At 37.9% G+C, this 22,769-nt stretch overlaps 1 protein-coding gene across 1 annotated transcript in view; it reads right to left on the reverse strand.

Moving 5' to 3' along the window:
- Positions 1-19,669, reverse strand: part of LOC140009894 (uncharacterized) — a 38,666-nt gene extending 18,997 nt beyond the window's left edge. The window contains exons 1-3 of the mRNA XM_072056229.1: positions 18,560-19,669; positions 18,180-18,328; positions 17,119-17,753 (exon numbers count right to left, since the gene is read on the reverse strand). Coding sequence (XP_071912330.1) covers positions 17,119-17,753; positions 18,180-18,328; positions 18,560-19,669 — 1,894 coding nt within the window. The remainder of the gene's footprint in view (positions 1-17,118; positions 17,754-18,179; positions 18,329-18,559) is intronic.
- Positions 19,670-22,769: the final 3,100 nt, after the last annotated feature.

The following is a 22,769-nucleotide window of genomic DNA, read 5'->3' on the forward strand; positions in this document are numbered from 1 at the left end:
ATCGGACGCAAGTATCGGAAGTACCGGACGTCCGATGGAATTGAGATGATCCTATCGGATGCAAGCAACGGTAGTACCAGATGTCCGATACTCCCAATGGCTAGTTGACTTTTCAGTTACCTTCTATCCGTTGGAAGCATTAATGAAGCACTTTCTTGGTCTCATATAAATAGAGCATGTTCAGAAACTTCAAATAAATTTTGCACACTGAAGATACAAAAGATATAGAGTAGTTTTAGTGAGAAAACACTCTCCAAGGAAGATTTGTAGTCTTAGTGGTGTGAAGTTCATTGTAATTTTTTCATTTGTGAGTGAATACTTCAATAGTGTAGCTCTGTGAGGGTTGTCCTGAGGGATAGTAAAACTTCTTAACTTGACCGAATGGAGCTTGGGGTAATGAGGAAGTGAGCCTTCCTTTGTACACAAGATTGGTTATATTTCATCAACTTGAAGAAGCTTGTTTGAATTGATCTTCAAGCTCAAGAGGAGTTTGGTAGTCAATTGGTTTTCAATTCCTTTCTTCTTATTTATTTGTTGTTATCTTGTGATCTTTAAATTTCTTATAACTTCTATTTCTCTCAAGTGATTTTATTCATTTATTGATTGATTCATTGTGTGATCACTTAAAAAAAAGCGTAAATTTCATATTGAGCAAAAAGTACCCATAACTTGATTAGCTTTATAATCAACCTAATTCATACCCCCTCTTAGGTTGTTTTCGGGTCTAACAATTGGTATCAGAGTTTGGTCTCCAAGAGATTAAGCTCAAGCGACTTAGGAGTAAAGATGACAACCAACAATGTCATGTTTTTTGAAGGACAATCTGTCACTAGACCTCCAATGTTTAATGGGTCGAATTATGTGAGTTGGAAAGAAAGAATGATTATTTTCTTGCAATCGATAGATATTGAATTGTGATTTATTGCTAATGAAGGTCCATATGATGCCTCTATAATAGATGAAGATATTCATCGACTAAGATAAAAAACCAGAAATGAATTGACTGGTGATGATAGAGCCCACCTCACTTTAAATGCAAAAGTTATGAATGTGTTATATAGTGCTTTAGACTTAAATGAATTTATTAGGGTCAAAGGCTGCAAATCAGCTAAGGAAATTTGGGATAAACTGAGAGAAATTCATGAAGGTAGTGAAAATGTTAGAGAATAAAATAAGTCTATCTTGGTTACTAAGTATGAGTCATTTAAGATGGAATCTCATAAAAATATTGATAAAATGTATTGTAGATTCAATGATCTTATTAAGGATTTAGAGGTTCTTGAAAAGGAATACTCCTTAAGAGAGAAAAATTAAAAAAATCTTGAATGACTTATCCAAAAATTGGGAGAGTAAGGTGACTACTATTGAAGACGCTAAAGATTTGAATTCTATGCCTATTGAATCTCTTATTAATTCTCTAATCTCTTATGAGCTGAAACTTAAGACTAAGGTACAAGAAAAAGAAGATGTAAAGGTAAGAACGAGCATTGCTCTAAAAGCATCTCAAGATAAAGATGACTCGGCTTCTTTGGATGGAGAAGATATGGATGTTGATGACAATGATCTTGCTCTTATCACAAAAAGTTTCAAGAGAATCCTCAACAAAAGGAGATTCAAAAAATGAGGATCTAGCAAATTATTTTCAAATCAATTCAACAATGCAAGAAACAAAGGAAAGCAAGAGGCCAACAAAAAACAAGCTGACAAATGCTATGAATGCGACCAAATTGGACACTATATGAGTGAGTGTCCAATGAAGAAGAAGAAAGAAGGGAAAGCTGAAAGAAAACCAAGATTTAACAACTTCCAATTCATATGGAATGAGTGCAACTCTGATGGTGAAATTGAAGAGGAAGAAGAATCTGCTCAATTGCCTTTTATGGCCATTGGAGATAATGAGGTAACAACTTCTAACCCTCAATTTGAAAGTGATGATGATCATGAATCTTTCATTGAAAACTACATGATAGTTTGAAAAAATCTTATACTAGAAACAAGGAATTAAAACATAAAATTGGCTTTCTTCTTCAGGATAATACACGTATTTTTCAAGAAAACAAGAAGCTGAAAACTGAAAATGATTTGTTGAAAAGGAATGAGATTGATTTACAAAATAAGCTTGATAGAAAAATAAGATTTTGTGAAATGTTCAAAGAGGAACAAGGTGATCTGAAAAGAAGAATGGATAATTTAAATGAGTTTCTCCAATATAAGAAACAAAACTGTTTTCAAGGAAATGGAACAAAGCCTCATCTTGGAACTTATGAGAAGAAGATAAATTCTGGTGCAAATGATTTTGTTGTTTATAAGAGAAGACAAGTAAGATTTATTAAACCTATTTATGCAAATGACTCATTGGTTATGTGTAGTTTTTGTTGTAAAAAATGTCACATGAAAAGCAATTGCTATGTGAGGAAGAACATGAGAAGAGGCATGAAATGCATATGGATAGTTAGACATGATGCTAACTCTCAAGAACACAAAAATTAAAAAGTACCAAATATTAGTTCTTGAACTCTTGAGTAGGTGAACCTGGTGAACATCATTAAGGAATCAAAGTGGTTCATAGACAGTGAATGTTCAAGATACATGACCTGTGATCCATCACAATTCATCAAGTTCAAACCAAAGTCTAGTGGTATAGTGACATTTGGAGATGACATGAAATCTAAAATAATTGGAGTAGGAGATATTGGTAAGATTGGTGAGATTCTTGTTCATAATGTTCTTTTGGTTGACAATTTGAGTTATTACTTGCTAAGTGTTAGTCAATTATGTGATAGAAATTTGTTTGTTTTAGTCAAGAAGCATGAGTGCTTAGTTCTTGATTCAAAATTTAACATCATTTTCAAAAGAAAAAGATGACATCTATGTTGTGATTCTCGAAAATATTATTTCCTCTAACCTTCAATGTCTTAAAGTTTCAAATGAAGATTCTTGGTTTGTGGCATAGAAGGCTTTATCATTTCAACATGAATTTGTTAAAAGAAATTTTTAAAAAGGATCTTGTTAGAGTTTTGTCAAAAATTAAGTTTGAAAAAGATAAAATCTGTGATGCTTGTCAATTTGAAAAATAAATCAAAGTCTCTTTTAAAGCCAAAAAAATGTGTTTCTACCTCAAGACCATTGAAACTTTTACATTTTGATTTTCTTAGTCCTACACAAATTGTTAGCTTGTATGGTAAGAGATATTGCTTAGTCATTATTGATGATTATTCTAGATACACTTGGGTGATTTTTTCTTGTTCACAAAGATGATACTTTCAAAAATTTTTGTTTTCCTATTTGTAAAAGTTCAAAATCTGCTTGGTTTGAATATTGTTAAAATTAGAAGTGATAATGGTTCAGAATTTAAATGTTGTGACTTTTCGAAATTTTGTGATCACACTTAAGGTACTCTAGGGTCATTTGCGCTTCATATTAGGATGCATTTTCAAAGTTCTTTTGTAATTTTCTTTTGATGTTTATGATGCTCTGAACTGAGTTTCCTTTGATGTTTGTTGAATGATTAGTGAAATTTAGTTGATATTACTGGATTTTCTGCTGTTTCTGTTTTTGAATATTACTGGATTTTTATGATGACAAAAAGGGGGAGAAAAGATTAATGTTGATCTAATGATGATTTGTTTTGATAATTATTTTGATGTTTTGGATTTTGCTAAGGGATGCAATATGGAAGGGGGAGTTTATTCTGATATGTGTAAGGGGGAGATACTATGAGATTAGTACTATATGATTTTTGATGAGATTGGTACTTATTTCTCCATCATCATCCATTGTTTTGTCATCATAAAAAAGGGAGAGAATGATGATCTTGATCCCAGTCTTTTGATTTTACAAAGTAATTGGATATTACTAATTTATTTTCAATAAGAAAGCTTTCCAGCTCTAAAGCAATTTGATTCAAAAAATAATTGAAAGAAGATAAAGGAAAATGAAAGCTGTCGGACGCTCACAAAGAAATACCGGACGTCCGATAAACAGTGCAGATCATATCGGACGCAGAACATCTTCACTGGACGTCCGATAGAATTGAGATGATCTTTCAAACTCTATGTCTATTATCGGACACAAGCATCGGAAGTACCGGACGTCTGATAGAATTGAGATGATCCTATCGGACGCAAGCAACGGTAGTACCGGATGTCCGATACTCCTAACGGCTGGTTGACTCTTTAGCTACCTTCTATCCGTTGGAAGCATTAATGAAACACTTTCTTGGTCTCATATAAATAGAGCATGGTCAGAAATTTCAAATAACTTTTGCACACTGAAGATACACAAGATATAGAGTAGTTTTAGTGAGAAAACACTCTCCAAGGAAGATTTGTAATCTTTGTGGTGTGAAGTTCATTGTAAGCTTTTCATTTGTGAGTGAATACTTCAATAGTGTAGCTTGTGAGGGTTGTCCTGAGGGATAGTAAAACTTCTTAATTTGACTGAGTGGAGCTTGGGGTAAGGAGGAAGTGAGCCTTCCTTTGTACACAAGATTGGTTGTATTTCATCAACTTGAAGAAACTTGTTTGAATTGATCTTCAAGCTCAAGAGGAGTTTGGTAGTCAATTGGTTTCCAATTCCTTTCTTCTTATTTACTTATTGTTATCTTGTGATCTTTAAATTGCTTATATCTTCTACTTCTCTCAAGTGATTTTGTTCATTCATTGATTGATTCATTGTGTGATCACTTAGAAAAAAAGGTAAATTTCATATTGAGCAAAAAGTACCCATAACTTGATTAGTTTTATAATCAACCTAATTCACGCCCCCTCTTAGGTTGTCTTCGGGCCTAACAATGTGAAGATCAAAGTCTTGTCAAGTGTCTCGAGTCAAAATGGGTCAAATTCATTATCACGATTATGGAATAAAGTGGAAATTCTCTCCCACCCTCTCGACTAACCCTAGCAAAAGTTTCAGTAATAACTTGCCAACTTTTCCTCCAAAATCCTAACTTTTCTTACTTAGATTCATGGCAAAATCTAGTATAACGCATCTAAAATAAAAGAAGGCAAGTAGCGGGTAATTTTAGGGAAGAATCCCACCCAGAAACTACATATAAAGCTATCACATACCCAATGTCGTGCCCTATTTTTTGAAAAATAAATTTACGAGTTATAAAAGTGAATTTTTGAATAATTTTGAGTAAAATGAGTTTTTCATTTTTGGAGAATAAACAAAGAAAAAGGATCTAAAATGGGACTTAAAATGTGCGACGGTTTTGGCCCAAAATAATAGTCTAAAAAGGATTTTTAAGGAAAATAGGAGTCGCCACTTGGTATTGAGTTAAGGAGTGAGGACCTGAAAATTCCTTTAGAATTTCCTCCCATTTTGAAAAATTAATTTATATTACCTTCTATAGTTCTTTACTTTGACTATTTAACTATTTACTAGCCCTAAATTTCATGGTGATTTTATTAGTTGAATCAAGAGTTTTACTTTTACTTTTAAAGGTAGAGTAAGTTAGGGTTTTTGTGCATTTTGGTCGCGTGATCACTTGGTGAGGTATGTGTACTAAATTTGGTGGATAAGAGTAAGTATTAGGTAAGATGAAGTGTGTGCTTAGAGGTGCCAATAATAAGTTAGTGAATCATAAGTTAAAACAAAAGTACAAGGGAGTTAAGGGAAATAGACTCGAACCGACGTGCGCCGTTTGTTACCGATTGAGTACACTGCTTGACCAATACTTTCTTACCCTAATTTCCTTGTTTTTATTTCATTTAATTTCCCCTAAATTAACCCTTAAGTCAGCCACCATTTTTAACTAAAGAAAGGTGAAAACAAGAAAGAATCTTGAGTTGCCAAGTGTCAGCAATCGAGGAAATGTTTGACCAAATGAGTTTTCTTTCTTCTTGTCTTTCTTCTTGGCTCATTTTCCTTCATGGTGGCCAAAATTTTGGGAGAGAAAAACAAGATGGAAGAAACCTCCAACTACATCTTGATTTAGCCTTGTTTGAGTTGAACCATAAAAACTAAACCGATTAAACCTTCACCTTGGTGCTTAGGAAGCTTGGTGTAGTGAACGTTTGGTAGAAGTAGCTTGGTTCTTCACTTTCAAGAAGGTTTTGGAAGGTATAAGTTCATCCACTTCTTGTCTTTACCTTAATCTTGCTAACTATGCTATGGAGGCTTTGAATCTTGGAATATTATGGATGATTTTCTAGTTTTGGGTTGTTTAGTGAAAATTTCAGCTAGGGTTTAATATTTTTCATCTTTGATTGTGTTGTTTAACTAGCAAATGTTGGTATTGAGCTTGGATATGGAATTTGTGAGGTGATTAATGGCATGATTGTGACTTTTTAGCATTAAAAGATGAATTTTCAGCTTTGATGAGAAAATTTTCAGATTTGGTAGTGGTGGAATATTTGATAGATATGAGTTATATTTGGATGGTTTTTAACCTAGATGAAGAGCTATATTGATATGCTTACTTGTGGTTGTGACGGCCCTACCTCCCCCTGGGCGTACCCAAGGGTTTAGCGGACCGCCTGCCCAACTCTCGCCAGGACTCACTCCCTCGTATCACGTGCATACAACCGTCGACAATAAATAACATCGTAATTCAAGCTTATAATTTACATTGATGCACAAACAAGATACAAAACCTCAATATACCCAAACTGGTTCAAAGTGTATACAATCCAGATACAAAACATTCTATTCGAGTAATAGCGCGAGTACAAGTCAAAAGTCAAAAACAACTAGTCTACGCTAGTCTTTACATATCTCACGCCTCGCTCGCACCCCTGAAAGGAAAACAAATGGAGTGGAATGAGCTAAAAGGCCAGTGAGGTTCCAAATAGCAAATTGACCATTATTTATAAGTACAAGTTTTCGATATAGCAAAGTAACGAGCAGGAAGAGTTCATAAAAGGGAGCAATAACACGTCAAGTAGCAATCTCAAAATGAGCGAGTGTAAAAGTTTTTCAAAATAAACAATAATCCAATAAGCAATTGTGAGAACCCGTAACTTTTCCATTTTCTAGGTTTTATTATCTTTAATGGCATGTTTTCTGCATTTTCTTGATTAGGAAAATTTCTAGATAATTTGTATGAGTAAATAGAGGTTTTAGGTGATATTTCTAGTATCGAATAGGTTTTGAGAAATTAAGAGCGTATACCGGACGTGGGACCCACTAGGGCGAAAAGTTCGGAAAAATTCGGCCAACTAGGTTAAGTTATGGATACTGGGCTTAAATTACCAGGTGTTGTGAGATAATTAGAGGTTGCTATGTGGATTGATGTGAGAGGGAACAAAGGGATAGAGATGCATTAATAGAGTGACAAGTGTCACTTGGACATTGGTGGCACTTTTTGACTACTATTCACACTTTTACCATTTGGTTAAAATAACTCAAAATTGACCAAAAATTCACTCAAAATTTGCTCTTCATAGCCGACCCTTTCCTCCAAGAAAGAAAGAAAAAAAACTCTTCAAATTCTTGCCTCCATCGTGCTCAAATTCAACTAATCAACCACTTAATCTTGCTTTTGTTCCATAGAAACCTTTAAGTGAGTGATTGTGAGGTGTTTGGTGGAGTTGTTTGGAAAGCTAAGGTGACAAGTTGCTCTCTCTCTTGTGTTGCTAAGGTAAGTTGAGAAGGACCCCTCTCCTCCCTCTAATGATGCTTAAATCATGATTGGTGGTAGTATAAGATGCACTTTTATGGATTATATCTTGATTTTGATTGAAGTGATGAAGTTTTATAATTTTTGGGGATTTTTCTGTTTTCAAATGAATATGATTATTTGGTTATGTATGATGATTGGAAATGGTATTTAAAGAAGCTAGAAGGTGGAAAAAGTGGTAAATTGCAAGCAATTTCTGTTTTGGAAGAAAAATTGGAAAGTTAGGGTTCTTTGAATTACCTTCTGCCTGGTTTTGTAGCTCATAGTTAGAGGGCGAATTGGCCTTGGGTTAAAACATAAAAGTTTTAGGGAATGATATTATAGAGGTTCCTGCAAAATTTCAGGTCAATCGGAGTAGTGTAGCTTGAGAAAAGACGGAATTACCCTTGCTGCCCTGGTTTTACCCGAAATTGAGAATTGCTTCTGTAATGGGTAATTTTGGTTGGGAATTCTTCCGAATTGGTTGTTGAGGTCTTCTGATGAAATGTATCCCTGTTTCTTAGCTTTCATATGGCTTTGGAATTTCTGGATTTGGACTTAGGTAGGCTGATTTATGATGTTTGCACTAGAATACGTTCTGTGAATCTGTTTTTGCTGTTCTGGTGTAGTAGATTGCATTTTTGACCTGGTTACACTCGAAACTGGGTTGAGTGACCTTCTGTAATATTGTATCCCTATTTATTAGCTTCTAAACGGTGGGTCTTGGACCTTCATCCGATAATCATAGTGCCTTTGGTGCCATTACCGTAAAATGATGTCAAAAACTGTTTTTTTCAGGGTTAAAGCTAGTTCCATTTCCGGATTTTTCTGGTTTCCTCTATTGCTTGTGTGTACTTATGGAACCCTATTTTGGGAATATTTGGCATTGGTTTATGACTCGTTATCGAGTCTCATTGTACTTGTTTGCGTGTTTTAGGGCGTGACGGTGGTTCACGACGTTCCTTCGACGGAAGTGCATGAAATATCACTTTCGAGCTTGGTGAGTGTACTACTCACTTGTGTGTTACTATATGGCTTTGATACTTGAACTTGATGAGTTAAATGTTTATTGTACCATTGATATTGATTGAAGTGAGGGTGTACTTTATCACTCTCACTTATTTCTCATGTTATTGGAATGTTACATGAAATAAAAGTACATGACTTGGTGTCGTTTGGACGAGTATCCAACGACCATGATTGTTATCATTGAGCTCAACCCCATTGGTAGTTGATTGAATCGAGCCGGCGAGGGCTTGGTCGTGACAATTAATGAGCCTTGGGGAAAGTTATATGGAATCTTGTAGTATGCGAGACTCTCGATTCCGGTGTACTCGAGTAATACCATAGTGCAAGTGTTTGGAGTTCGGGCCCGGTAGGGGTATGTTGGGTGGAAGGAATGGAAGTAAAGTGGAGTCTACGGTTGGTTACTTTTAAACATTGACGGAGAGTCAATGAGATCCGATCAAGAATGCAAACGAGGAAAAGGGCTCTTGAGAGCCGCCCGTATCCTTTTATCATCATTATTGATGTGTGTCTTTATTTACCTTTGATGAATTGGACTGAAAAGCTTGATGTATCTATGAACTTGGTTGCTTGAGTAGTATTATCTCACTGGGCAATTAGCTCACCCTATTCCTTTTGTTTTCCTTACAGGAAAATAAATACTTTTGGACTGCAATTGATAATTGGTTGCCGAATTGAGTTAGTTGGACATATCTTTTGTATAGCTCATTTATTGAAACCCTAAATGTACTTTTGGGACCGTTTCTCTTTTGATTTGGCAAACCGTACTTGTATCCACTTTTGAATCACTTTGGTATGCCGCTTTGGATTGTATCTGCTAAATTTCAACATGTAAATATTTGTTTGATGTTTGGTTGAGGTTTCGACGGGTCGGTTACTATTCATGGCCGACTCCGGTTTTATTTTTTTTATTTTGACATTTTGACTTGTTTACGCGCGTTTGTAAGTTCCGGATCGTAGCTCGCTCTACACAGAACTGTTAGTCCTGGCGAGAGCTGGGCAGGCAGTCCGCTAACCCCTTTGGTTCGCCTTAAGGGAAGGTGGGGCTGTCACAGGTGGTATCAGAGCTTAGGCTTCAGATCTCTGTAGTGTATCCTAGGTTAAAGTTTAGGATGCCGGACTGTGGGAATTCGATTTGACTTTAAAGTTAAGCAATTGAGGGATAAAACCTAGAGCCACTTCGCGTGGTCTCTGCGCGGAGAGAGCTTGGGCCAAGTGGTGAATGCGTCAAAAGGTATAGGTGCTCTTTTGAGCGTAAGCTATGAACTGTGCATGTCATAAGTGTAAGGACCATTATCATGGGACTTGAGGAAGCTAGATGTGTACGTCAGGTAGGAATCTTAAACCTTGTTGATTTGCACTTGGGAGCGTACGGCCTGAGTTGTAAATTCTCTTAGTTTGGGATTCTTGTACTTGAGTACCAAATACTTTTTCGAAGGGAATACTTGTGAATTCGGAAGTGGTATAGTCTTGTGTATGATGAGGTAACTAGAAATCATAAGTGATTTTGAGATAAGTTATGGTGACAAAGGTCAGAGCACGGGGAATTTTTGTATTGGACTTGACATTGACCCGATTGAGGAGATTGGAATGAGGGATGCTATCTCGGATTTGCCCAATAAAAGTTGAGCTAGGGTTTTGATAGATAGTGGTTAGATTTGGACTGTAATAGTTACTATGGATGTTTAACGTGTTAGCTTTGAAAACCTATTTTGTTTCTCCTATGAATGTTCACATTGTTATGTGTTTACTTGATTTTCCTGTGGACTACTTTAAACTACATATGTAATTATCTTGTGCTATACCAGATAAATATATTTTGGATTCTTGATTGATTACCTGTGTCTATGTGCCTAACTGAACCCTCTAAAGAAAATGATATTTCGGCATCTGAGTAGATTTAGACGATCTTGGGATTAAGGAAGGGCCATTGGAAATCTGTGACTGACCAAATCGAGAACCTAGGACCGAGAGAAGGGACCCAGTAGTGTAGGCCTATGTCTTAGATTCAAAACGCCATAAGATTTTTTTCAATCCGAGAGGTGTAGCTTCAGGTGTAATAGGAAATGTAAAAAGGTGAGAGGAACTTGATGATTTTAGATTTCCTTTGCTTGATATGATATTTGTGATCGAGGGAATTGGACTAGAGCTAGGAAACTATCTATGAGGGATGAGGATCATGAGCTGTGGTTGGTAAATGATTTCAAAAAAAAAAAAAAATTTTTTCAAAATTATTTTCGAACTATTTCCTGTATTAAAACCAACGTCTCCATTTTAGTGACAATTGACTTGAACATGGGAGCACCGATGGCTCATTTGTACCGCTTGACTGATACTGAATTTTATTGGAGAGTTGCATGTTTAAGTACCATGATTTTCCTGGCTCACCAGAGCAATAAACGTACATTTGAGTACTGATTCATGATACCAGCTAAATGCACTACTGCGAAACTTATTTGCATATTGAGTTTTCTGGTTACTTGTGGAGCTTTTAGCTCACCTTAAAAAATGTATTTCCTCTCCACAGGACTCGAGGCAAAGGAAACACTTGTATGAACTTGTTAGTGTGACGGGATGGGAGATCTTGGGTACTTTTTGAATTTCGATTAGAGTGATCCTTAGTGCCTGAGTGATTTTCGAGAACTATCCTAACTTGACTAGGGCATGAATGAGGAGAAGCTCCTGTAAGATAGAATAATTCACTGTAGAATCAATTTTTGTGAGCAAAAGAGAGAATTTCGAGGACGAAATTCTTTTAAGGGGGAGAGAGTGTGAGAACCCATAACTTTTCCATTTTCTAGATAATTTGTATGAGTAAATAGAGGTTTTAGGTGATTTTTCTAGTATCGAATAGGATTTGAGAAATTAAGAGCGTATACCGAACGTGGGACCCACTAGGGCGAAAAGTTCGAAAAAATTCGGCCAACTAGGTTAAGTTATGGATACTGGGTTTAAATTATCGGGTGTTGTGAGATAATTAGAGGTTGCTATGTGGATTGATGTGAGAGGGAACAAAGGGATAGAGATGCATTAATAGAGTGACAAGTGTCACTTGGACATTGGTGGCACTTTTTGACTACTATTCACACTTTTACCATTTGGTTAAAATAACTCAAAATTGACCAAAAATTCACTCAAAATTTGCTCTTCACAGCCGGCCCTCCCCTCCAAGAAAGAAAGAAAGAAAGAAAACTCTTCAAATTCTTGCCTCCATCTTGCTCAAATTCAACTAATCAACCACTTAATCTTGCTTTTGTTCCATAGAAACCTTTAAGTGAGTGATTGTGAGGTGTTTGGTGGAGTTGTTTGGAAAGCTAAGGTGACAAGTTGCTCTCTCTCTTGTGTTGCTAAGGTAAGTTGAGAAGGACCCCTCTCCTCCCTCTAATGATGCTTAAATCATGATTGGTGGTAGTATAAGATGCACTTTTATGGATTAGATCTTGATTTTGATTGAAGTGATGAAGTTTTATAATTTTTGGGGATTTTTCTGTTTTCAAATGAATATGATTATGTGGTTATGTATGATGATTGGAAATGGTATTTAAGGAAGCTAGAAGGTGGAAAAAGTGGTAAATTGCAAGCAATTTCTGTTTTGGAAGAAAAATTGGAAAGTTAGGGTTCTTTGAATTACCTTCTGCCCGGTTTTGTAGCTCATAATTAGAGGCATAATTGGCCTTGGGTTAAAACATTAAAGTTTTAGGGAATGATATTTTAGAGGTGCCTACAAAATTTCAGGTCAATCGGAGAAGCGTAGCTTGAGAAAAGACGGAATTACCCTTGCTGTCCTGGTTTTACCCGAAATTGAGAATTGCTTCTGTAATGGGTAATTTTGGTTGGGAATGCTTCCGAATTGGTTGTTGAGGTCTTCTGATGAAATGTATCCCTGTTTCTTAGCTTTCATATGGCTTTGGAATTTCTGGATTTGGACTTACGTAGGCTGATTTATGATGTTTGCACTAGAATACGTTCTGTGAATCTGTTTTTGCTGTTCTGGTGTAGTTGATTGCATTTTTGACCTGGTTACACTCGAAAATGGGTTGAGTGACCTTCTGTAATATTGTATCCCTATCTCTTAGCTTCGAAACGGTGGGTCTTGGACCTTCATCCGATAATCGTAGTGCCTTTGGTGCCATTACCGCAAAATGACGTCAAAAACTATTTTTTTCAGGGTTAAAGCTAGTTCCATTTCCGGATTTTTCTGGTTTCCTCTATTGCTTGTGTGTACTTATGGAACCCTATTTTGGGAATATTTGGCATTGGTTTATGACTCGTTATCGAGTCTCATTGTACTTGTTTGCGTGTTTTAGGGCGTGACGGTGGTTCACGACGTTCCTTCGACGGAAGTGCATGAAATATCACTTTCGAGCTTGGTGAGTGTACTACTCACTTGTGTGTTACTATATGGCTTTGATACTTGAACTTGATGAGTTAAATGTTTATTGTACCATTGATATTGATTGAAGTGAGGGTGTACTTTATCACTCTCACTTATTTCTCATGTTATTGGAATGTTACATGAAATAAAAGTACATGACTTGGTGTCGTTTGGACGAGTATCCAACGACCATGATTGTTATCATTGAGCTCAACCCCATTGGTAGTTGATTGAATCGAGCCGGCGAGGGCTTGGTCGTGACAATTAATGAGCCTTGGGGAAAGTTATATGGAATCTTGTAGTATGCGAGACTCTCGATTCCGGTGTACTCGAGTAATACCATAGTGCAAGTGTTTGGAGTTCGGGCCCGGTAGGGGTATGTTGGGTGGAAGGAATGGAAGTAAAGTGGAGTCTACGGTTGGTTACTTTTAAACATTGACGGAGAGTCAATGAGATCCGATCAAGAATGCAAACGAGGAAAGGGGCTCTTGAGAGCCGCCCGTATCCTTTTATCATCATTATTGATGTGTGTCTTTATTTACCTTTGATGAATTGGACTGAAAAGCTTGATGTATCTATGAACTTGGTTGCTTGAGTAGTATTATCTCACTGGGCAATTAGCTCACCCTATTCCTTTTGTTTTCCTTACAGGAAAATAAATACTTTTGGCCTGCAATTGATAATTGGTTGCCGAATTGAGTTAGTTGGACATACCTTTTGTATAGCTCATTTATTGAAACCCTAAATGTACTTTTGGGACCGTTTCTCTTTTGATTTGGCAAATCGTACTTGTATCCACTTTTGAATCACTTTGGTATGCCGCTTTGGATTGTATCTGCTAAATTTCAACATGTAAATATTTGCTTGATGTTTGGTTGAGGTTTCGACGGGTCGGTTACTATTCATGGCCGACTCCGGTTTTATTTTTTTTATTTTGACATTTTGACTTGTTTACGCGCGTTTGTAAGTTCCGGATCGTAGCTCGCTCTATACCGAACTGTTAGTCCTGGCGAGAGCTGGGCAGGCAGTCCGCTAACCCCTTTGGTTCGCCTTAAGGGAAGGTGGGGCTGTCACAGCAATAATCATTCCAAAGCATAAGGATACGGATGGCTCTCAGGAGCCAACTTCCATTCATCATCAGGAGCTTGATCACGTAATAGTTGACACTTCGTCAACTTTCAAGTAATTAACCAATCCAATAGAACACCACTTACACTACTCTCCGTCCACCATTCAAACCCCCTACTGGGCCCAAAATCCTCAATAAACACGGTTGATAATACTCGAGTATACCGATTAGTCGAGAAGATATCACTCCACTCAACAATCAAGAGACCCAGGGTTCGTTACGCAATCGACCAAGGCTTTGCCGGCTTGACCCGAGTAACTAGCCGCAGGGTTTTTAGAATTCCAGGAAGTGCGCACAACATAAACAAGTATATCAATTCAATTTCAATAATAAACAAGTATATATCAAATAAGGGCAAGTGCGATAAAGTACACTCTCGCCCTAACAATTCACGTATACAACATGTAATCACATTGGCCACGTATCAAATACAAGTATCAAGTTCAATTCGGTATTTGAATGCACTCACCAAAATGAAGTGCCCCTAGTAATCACGTCTGGTTTATACTCCGGGTTCGGAGTCCAAATCTGCGATAAAACTCAATTTGAGAACTTTGAAACATGACTAAGATTCGAAACTTAGACATTTCGTTCAATAAGAATCAAGAAATGGAAATTCACTTGGAGAATATTCGTGAAACACTCGCTCGCTTTTCAAACTATATAACTTTATAACATTTATACTTTGAAATGCCATTTGAGTCGAAAGTACCAGGAAAACATACTTCGAGCAATCATTATTTAATTTCCCAAGGGTACATGATATAGGCAACCCTAGGGGAAGACCCTCCTAGAACCTCCCAACCTTGTAATTATCAGAGTTGGATCTCTTCTCCCAACAGAAATTGAACTCGATTGTTCTCATGAACTCAAGACCTCTGACACACAAAGGTAATCAGCAACCTTAAGCAAATAAGGATGGTTGAAGCGACACCACGATTAGGGAACAAGCTAATCGATAAAGTCTGATTTGAATCCTAAGCCATGAACTCAAGAATTCAAGAGTAAGTTCGATTAAGAACTTGAAGGAAAATTCCTCACGATTTCTTGTTGTAATATTCTGTCTTTTACTCTTACAAGAGGTGCCTTTTATAGGCTAAAACTAGGGCAAAAATCCGGCCCACATAAACCTGGAAGAAATTCGGCCCACACAAAGAGCTTAAAGAGCCAGCTCTTTAAGGCTTTCCGGTAAGGCCCAATAAGTAATAAACCTGGAAGAAATTCGGTCCGCACAAAGAGCTTAAAGAGCCAGCTCTTTAAGGCTTTCCGGTAAGGCCCAATAAGTAATAAAATACTAAATGCCTAACAACTACTAAACTAGATAGTCTTAAAACAACTACCAACTAAGCTAACAAGTATGAGATCATTCCTTCGCTTCAAACGTACAAGTGAACGAAGTAACTTCATGGTCTATCGAATCTTCAAACCTAGCTTGCCCCTTGCTTGTATGGTGAATGATCAAGGCTCGTAAAGCTTCCTTCACCTTCTTGGTTCTTGATCTTGTCATCGGACCACCAATGTTGATCAACGGGTCCTTGACCCAAGATTGGAGTTGTTGTGCGCCCGTATCCTTATCATTCCCTCCCCCTTCGAAAGGATTCGTCCCCGAATCTTCAAAGTCTGTATCAAAGTCAAAAAGGGATAGGTCAGACACATTAAAAGATGCGCTTATGCCATACTCACTTGGAAGTTCCAATTTGTAGGCATTGTCGTTGATCCTCTCTAGTACACGAAAAGGTCCATCTCCTCTTGGATGTAACTTGGTCCGTCGAGATGCAGGAAACCTTTCCTTCCGCATGTGCACCCAGACCCAATCACCGGGTTCGAATACAACATGTTTTCTACCCTTATTCGCATGTTGTGCATATTGCGCATTTTTCTTCTCAATTTGAGCTCGAACTCTCTCATGCAAGGTCCGAACAGCCTCTGCCTTTTTGACACCATCTGCGCTTAAACACTCATCAACAGGAATAGGTGATAAATCTAGAGGGGTTAGCGGCTGAAACCCATAAACAATTTCAAAAGGAGAATGATTAGTAGTAGAATGAGTGGTTCGGTTATATGCAAACTCAGCGATAGGCAAACATTCTTCCCACTTTTTCAAGTTCTTTTGAACAAGGGCTCGAAGTAAAGCACCAAGGGTTCGATTGGTTACCTCAGTCTGACCATCCGTTTGGGGATGACTAGAAGTAGAAAACAGCAACTTAGTTCCCAACTTTCCCCAAAGTGATTTCCAGAAATAGCTTAAGAATTTCACATCCCTATCACTTACAATAGTACGCGGTACTCCATGCAATCTAACCACATCCTTGAAGAATAAATCAGCAACATGGCACGCATCATTTGTTTTCCTACAAGGGATAAAATGAGCCATTTTAGAAAATCTATCCACGACAACAAAGATACTATCCATACCTCTAGAAGATCTTGGTAAACCAAGCACAAAATCCATGGATAAGTCTGTCCAAGGAGCATGAGGTACGGGTAGAGGAGTATACAATCCATGAGGGTTACTCCTTGACTTTGCCTGCTTACACTTTAAACACTTATCACAAATGTTAGCAATGTCACGCCTCATTTTAGGCCAATAAAAATGTTCATGCAAAATGTCAAGAGTTTTATCAATACCGAAATGTCCCATCAACCCTCCACCATGAGCTTCTCTAACAAGTAATTCCCTAAGCGAACAATTGGGAATACATAGGCGATTTTCTTTGAACAAGAAACCTTCATGCCTATAGTACTTTTGAAATGCAGCATGTTCACAAGCTTGAAACACATTAGAAAAATCGTCATCATGTGTATACATATTTTTAATGTGCTCAAAACCAAGTAGCTTAGTGCTCATGTTAGTGATCAAAGTATACCTCCTAGACAATGCATCCGCAACGACATTATCTTTCCCCTTCTTATACTTAATGATGTACGGAAAGGAATCAATAAATGCAATCCACTTCGCATGTCTTTTATGCAACTTTCCCTGACCCTTAAGGAATTTAATTGATTCATGATCAGTATGTATCACAAATTCCTTAGGCATAAGATAATGCTGCCACACTTCAAGAGCACGCACAACAGCATACAATTCTTTATCATAAGTAGGGTAATTAAGAGCTCCCCCACTCAACTTTTCACTGAAATGTGCCAAGGGTCTATTATTTTGATGTAAGACAGCCCCTATGCCGATCCCACTAGCATCACATTCAACTTCAAATGTCACATCAAAATTAGGCAAAGCAAGAATAGGTGCTGAAGTTAACAAATCCTTAAGCTTATTAAATGACTCTTCTTGCTCTTTTTCCCATTGAAACCCCACATTCTTTTTAATTGTCTCATTCAAAGGTGCTGCAATAGTACTAAAGTCTTTAACAAATCTCCTATAGAAACTTGCAAGACCATGAAAAGACCTTACTTGAGACACATTGGTTGGAGTCGGCCACTCTAAGATGGCTTTTACCTTGGCGGGATCAACACGTATGCCATTTGCACCAACAATATATCCAAGGAAATTAACTTCAGGAGTGCAGAAGACACATTTTTCCATGTTAGCAAACAACCTATTTTTACGCAAGGCACTTAAAACAAGGCGCAAATGCTCAACATGTTCATCTAAAGACTTGCTAAAGATCAATATATCATCAAAATAAACAACAACAAACTTCCCAAGAAAATGCCTTAAAACATGGTTCATTAACCTCATGAAAGTACTTGGAGCGTTTGTTAAGCCGAAAGGCATCACAAGCCACTCATAAAGACCATACTTTGTTTTGAAAGCAGTTTTCCATTCGTCTCCTTCCTTTATCCTTATTTGATGATAACCAGATCTTAAGTCAATTTTAGTGAAAATGATTGCCCCATGCAATTCTTCTAACATATCATCTAACCTAGGAATAGGATGACGATACTTAACAGTAATTTTATTAATTGCACGACAATCCGTACACATTCTCCAAGTCCCTTCTTTCTTAGGCACTAAAATGACTGGGACTGCACAAGGACTAAGAGATTCACGTACCTGGTCCTTTTCAAGGAGGGAATCGACTTGCCTTTGGATTTCCTTTGTTTCCTCCGGATTTGCTCTATAGGCTGGTCGATTTGGGAGAATTACTCCAGGAACAAAGTCGATTTGATGTTCGATACCTCGAATTGGAGGTAATCCTTTTGGTAGTTCCTCCGGAAACACATCCTTGAATTCCTGCAAAAGAGAGTAGATTGCACTAGGAAGAGAATCGGTTATGCCTAGTGTGTAAAAAGAAGAATAATCAGCTTCCCTGTACAGAAGTACTATGAGAAGACTTTGTGCATTCAAAGCCCTACCTACCTCACGCACACTTGCATAGAAGCTCTTTTTGTTCACTTTCAAGCTCTCGGCCTCACTAAGTTTTTTTCCACTCGAATTTTCTTTTTCACTCAACTCGGCCTCTACTTTCTTTTTTCCCTCATCCTCAGGCACATTCGGCTTTTTCTTTGCCTCTCTCAGTTGCCTTTTCTCTCGCTCTTTTCTGAGATGCAATTGTTCCTCATACACTTGGGTAGGTGTCAAGGGTGAAAGAGTGATCTTGAGGTTGTCCATAATGAACTTATACTTATTAGTGAGTCCAATATGATCAGCCTGCCGATCATACTCCCACGGACGACCTAACAAGACATGACTAGCTTGCATAGGAATTACATCACATAAAACTTGGTCCTTGTATCGACCAATAGAAAAAGCGATTAAAGCTTGTTTGGTCACCTTGACTTCCCCCCCATCATTTAACCAAGATAGTCTATAGGGTTTAGGGTGGTAAGTCCATGGAAGGTGCTTTTGCTCGACAAAGTCAGCAGCTACGCAATTAGTACAAGAGCCACTATCAATGATCATGAGACATACCTCATCTCCAATTTTGCATCTCGTATGAAAAATGTTGGTCCGTTGGAGATCATCTTCTTGAGCTTGTGCATTTAGCACTCTCATAGTCACTATAGTTCGAGCCACGGGGTCCTCTTCTATTTCAACCAGGTCAGCATCCTTCCCCTCTTCTTCAAGTGGTGGCATGTCCGCATATTCCTCCTCTCCTTCGCTTTGCCACATTCCCTCTTCATTCAGGTACATGATACTTCGGTTAGGGCATTGAGCCATGAGGTGGCCAATTCCCTTGCATTTGAAACATGCCTTTGGCTGGTTGGTAGACGTATTGACCCTTGGAAGAGCCGGCCGCGGGGTTGGTTTAGAAGGAGTTGCACTCAGATGGAACGGTTGCTCCATTCGCCTGTTTTCCCTTTCTTTATTGCCTTGCCTCGGCCAAGCATTGGATGTTGGCAATTGATCTCTTCTCCAAGGTGTGGAAGAGGATGTAGTGGTTCGGCCACTAGGTGTCTTTATAGGTAAGGCTTGCCTTTCCACCTTCTCTGCATAAGACACCATTTGTTGTAGCTCAAAGTGGTCTTGAAGCTCAACCTTCTTCCGAATTTCAGGATTTAATCCATTAAGGAATCTTGCCATGGTTGCTTCCGAATTCTCTTGTATATTGGCCCTTATCATTGCTACCTCCATTTGTTTGTGGTACTCATCAACTGAACTGGACCCTTGGGTGAGTCGTTGGAGCCGATTGTACAAGTCCGTGGTGTAATGGAAGGGTACAAATCGTTTCCTCATCACTTGCTTCATTTCAGCCCAAGTGTCAATTGGTTGTTCCCTATTTCTCCTCCTTGTGGCACATACTTGCTCCCACCAAATGGATGCATAATCTTCAAATTCAATAGCCGCAAGTTTCACCTTTTTCTCTTCGGAGTAATTGTGGACTTCAAACACTTGCTCAACTCTCCTAACCCAATCTAAATAAGCTTCAGGATCATTTTTCCCATGAAAGGTAGGCATCTTAGTCTTGATGGAACCAAGATTGTCATCGGTTCTCCTAGGTCGGTCTCGGCCTTCCCTCGCTTCCCTGTGGCTTTTCCTTGATCGGAATGAGGTGTTAGAATGATACCCCTCATCATCCGCATCATGCTCAACACTCTGAGCACTTGAAGCCCTATTGGGAACATCTCCAGTACCTCGCATCTCAATGGCAGCCAACCTGTCGGATATTTGTGCCATCGTAAATTCATGTCTCTCCGCTTGTTTTTGAAGAGTTTGGAGCACCAGTTTGAGTGACACGTCGGTCTCAGACGGCTCAGGCATGTTCCCCTCTTGAGACATATTGTCCAACCTGCAAAACAAGTGTATCCTAGTCTACCTTGCAAAGCACTCGTGTATCACTCAAGAAAACACACTCACTCCCAATTTTCCTTCTCAAAGTTCTTAAGACAACTCAACTCTAAAAAATTCCAGAATTAATTACCCTATAATCAAGTAATAAGACACAAAGCAGAATTTTGTAAATCCTAGAAAAACTCTACCCGAAACTGGAAATTTTTTTTTTTGAGCTGCTGTTTTGCTGAATTTCTGGTCAGTATTTTGGAGGGTAGGTGGTACTTTTGGGATGTTCAAATAATGCAAGAACCAGTCCTCAAATTTCAGTCAAATCGGATTGCAAAACTAGCTCAACCGATTTTAGAAACTCAAGAACTCCCAAGGCGGTTTGGGGCTAAGGTGTTTGGTTTGGTTTTGAAAACAGAATCTGGTGTGTTTGGGGCTGGTGAGGTCGTTTGGGGTCTTCGGAATTCAATCAAGATTGGAACTCAAGAATTGGAAACCAATCAAGATTAGGAAACTCAAGTTTTGGGAAATCAACCAAGATTTGGGAACCCACCAAGAATTGGAAACTCACGATTTTTTTTTTCTTTTTGGAAACTTGATTTCCTTTGTATGAGAGCCAATTCCTTCTCTCTTTTTTTCTTTCGTTTTTTTTTTCTCTCTTTTTGTTTTCGGCTCTTCGAGGAACACAAATTCAGATCACACCAACAAGTTCAAGAAAACGGATGAAAGGCTATGCAAATTTCAAGAAGGCCCTAGTTCTTGATTTATTGTTCAAGAACTTTCAAAACAAGACTTGGTGGTTCAAGAACTTCAAGAATTTTGTTCAAGGAGCTCAAGAACTTCCCCAAACTATGTTGTGGTGTCTAGGTTTTGCAAGAACAACAACCAATACTCAAGAAATAGGCAAAACAGAATTTCAGCAATACTCAAAAGAAAATTCCAGCAATACTCTAGCAACTTGGACACTAAAACAATATAAGGTACGTGACTCTTTTTTTTTTTTTTTTTCTTTAAACCCTAACAACCCAAACAAAAGTATAACAGACTCAAGAACAAAAGTTGGACATAAAAACACAAAAGACAAACACCAAACAGTTTTTTTTTTTTGACTCGGATGAACAGTAACGTGAACAGTACGCTACAGTACGATGAACAGTAACGATGAACAGTAATCGCTACAATTTTTTTTTTTTTTTTTTTACAAAAGACACAACTAACAAGATATGAACAACTTCAATTAAAAGAGAATTAACCTGATGCTCTAATTACCAACTGATATAGGCAACCCTAGGGGAAGACCCTCCTAGAACCTCCCAACCTTGTAATTATCAGAGTTGGATCTCTTCTCCCAACAGAAATTGAACTCGATTGTTCTCATGAACTCAAGACCTCTGACACACAAAGGTAATCAGCAACCTTAAGCAAATAAGGATGGTTGAAGCGACACCACGATTAGGGAACAAGCTAATCGATAAAGTCTGATTTGAATCCTAAGCCATGAACTCAAGAATTCAAGAGTAAGTTCGATTAAGAACTTGAAGGAAAATTCCTCACGATTTCTGGTTGTAATATTCTGTCTTTTACTCTTACAAGAGGTGCCTTTTATAGGCTAAAACTAGGGCAAAAATCCGGCCCACATAAACCTGGAAGAAATTCGGCCCACACAAAAAGGGTCCTTGACCCAAGATTGGAGTTGTTGTGCGCCCGTATCCTTATCAGTACAAGTTCGGCCAAGTCCTTACTTGTATATACCTCGGAACAAGAAGATGCAAGTATCCTAGATAGTTCAAATAGTAATCACTCTTAACCCTTACTCAAGTCGCAAGTATATTTCTCTAGTCCTCGAGCGTAAATTTGGGCAGCATGCCCTTTATATTTTCCTATTTCCAGCCATTTATGGCTTCATTATTCTCCTAATTCAAACCCAAAGGTACACACACAAAAATCTAATTTCAATAGCCATTCCATAAGCTCAAGACAATACAAGGACAAAAATCAAACTAATAACAAGTGCGGAAATGAGCTTTAGTAAAAGACAGATTTGATAGAGTTTTACGTAACGGACACAACCTAAGCTACGCTTATCGGATTGGGGTGAAACTTATACCATTTCGAAGCTAAGACGAAGGTCTACAACTTTCATGAAGATCACTTAGTCAAATTTCCAGTTTAACCCAGTCAAATTCCCAATTCACAGAACCGACTTCTAACTAACTAGCTAGTTAACCGTACTACATTTAAATGGCCATATCTCAGGCTACCAAAGTCCGTTTAAGGAGTTCTTTGAGGCGTTGAAAATATAAGACAGAGTAATAAAACTTTCATGTTTTGTAAAATGGCTAAATCAGCACGGATCATAGTGAATAGACACGGTCAACTAGATTAACTGTCAAACTCGAAGCACTACACTTAATCAAACTCGAAGCACGTGAATAATAAGGATCCCAAATCCCAT

The sequence above is a fragment of the Coffea arabica genome, chromosome 6e (assembly GCF_036785885.1).
Source record: "Coffea arabica cultivar ET-39 chromosome 6e, Coffea Arabica ET-39 HiFi, whole genome shotgun sequence".
Lineage (NCBI taxonomy): Eukaryota > Viridiplantae > Streptophyta > Magnoliopsida > Gentianales > Rubiaceae > Coffea > Coffea arabica.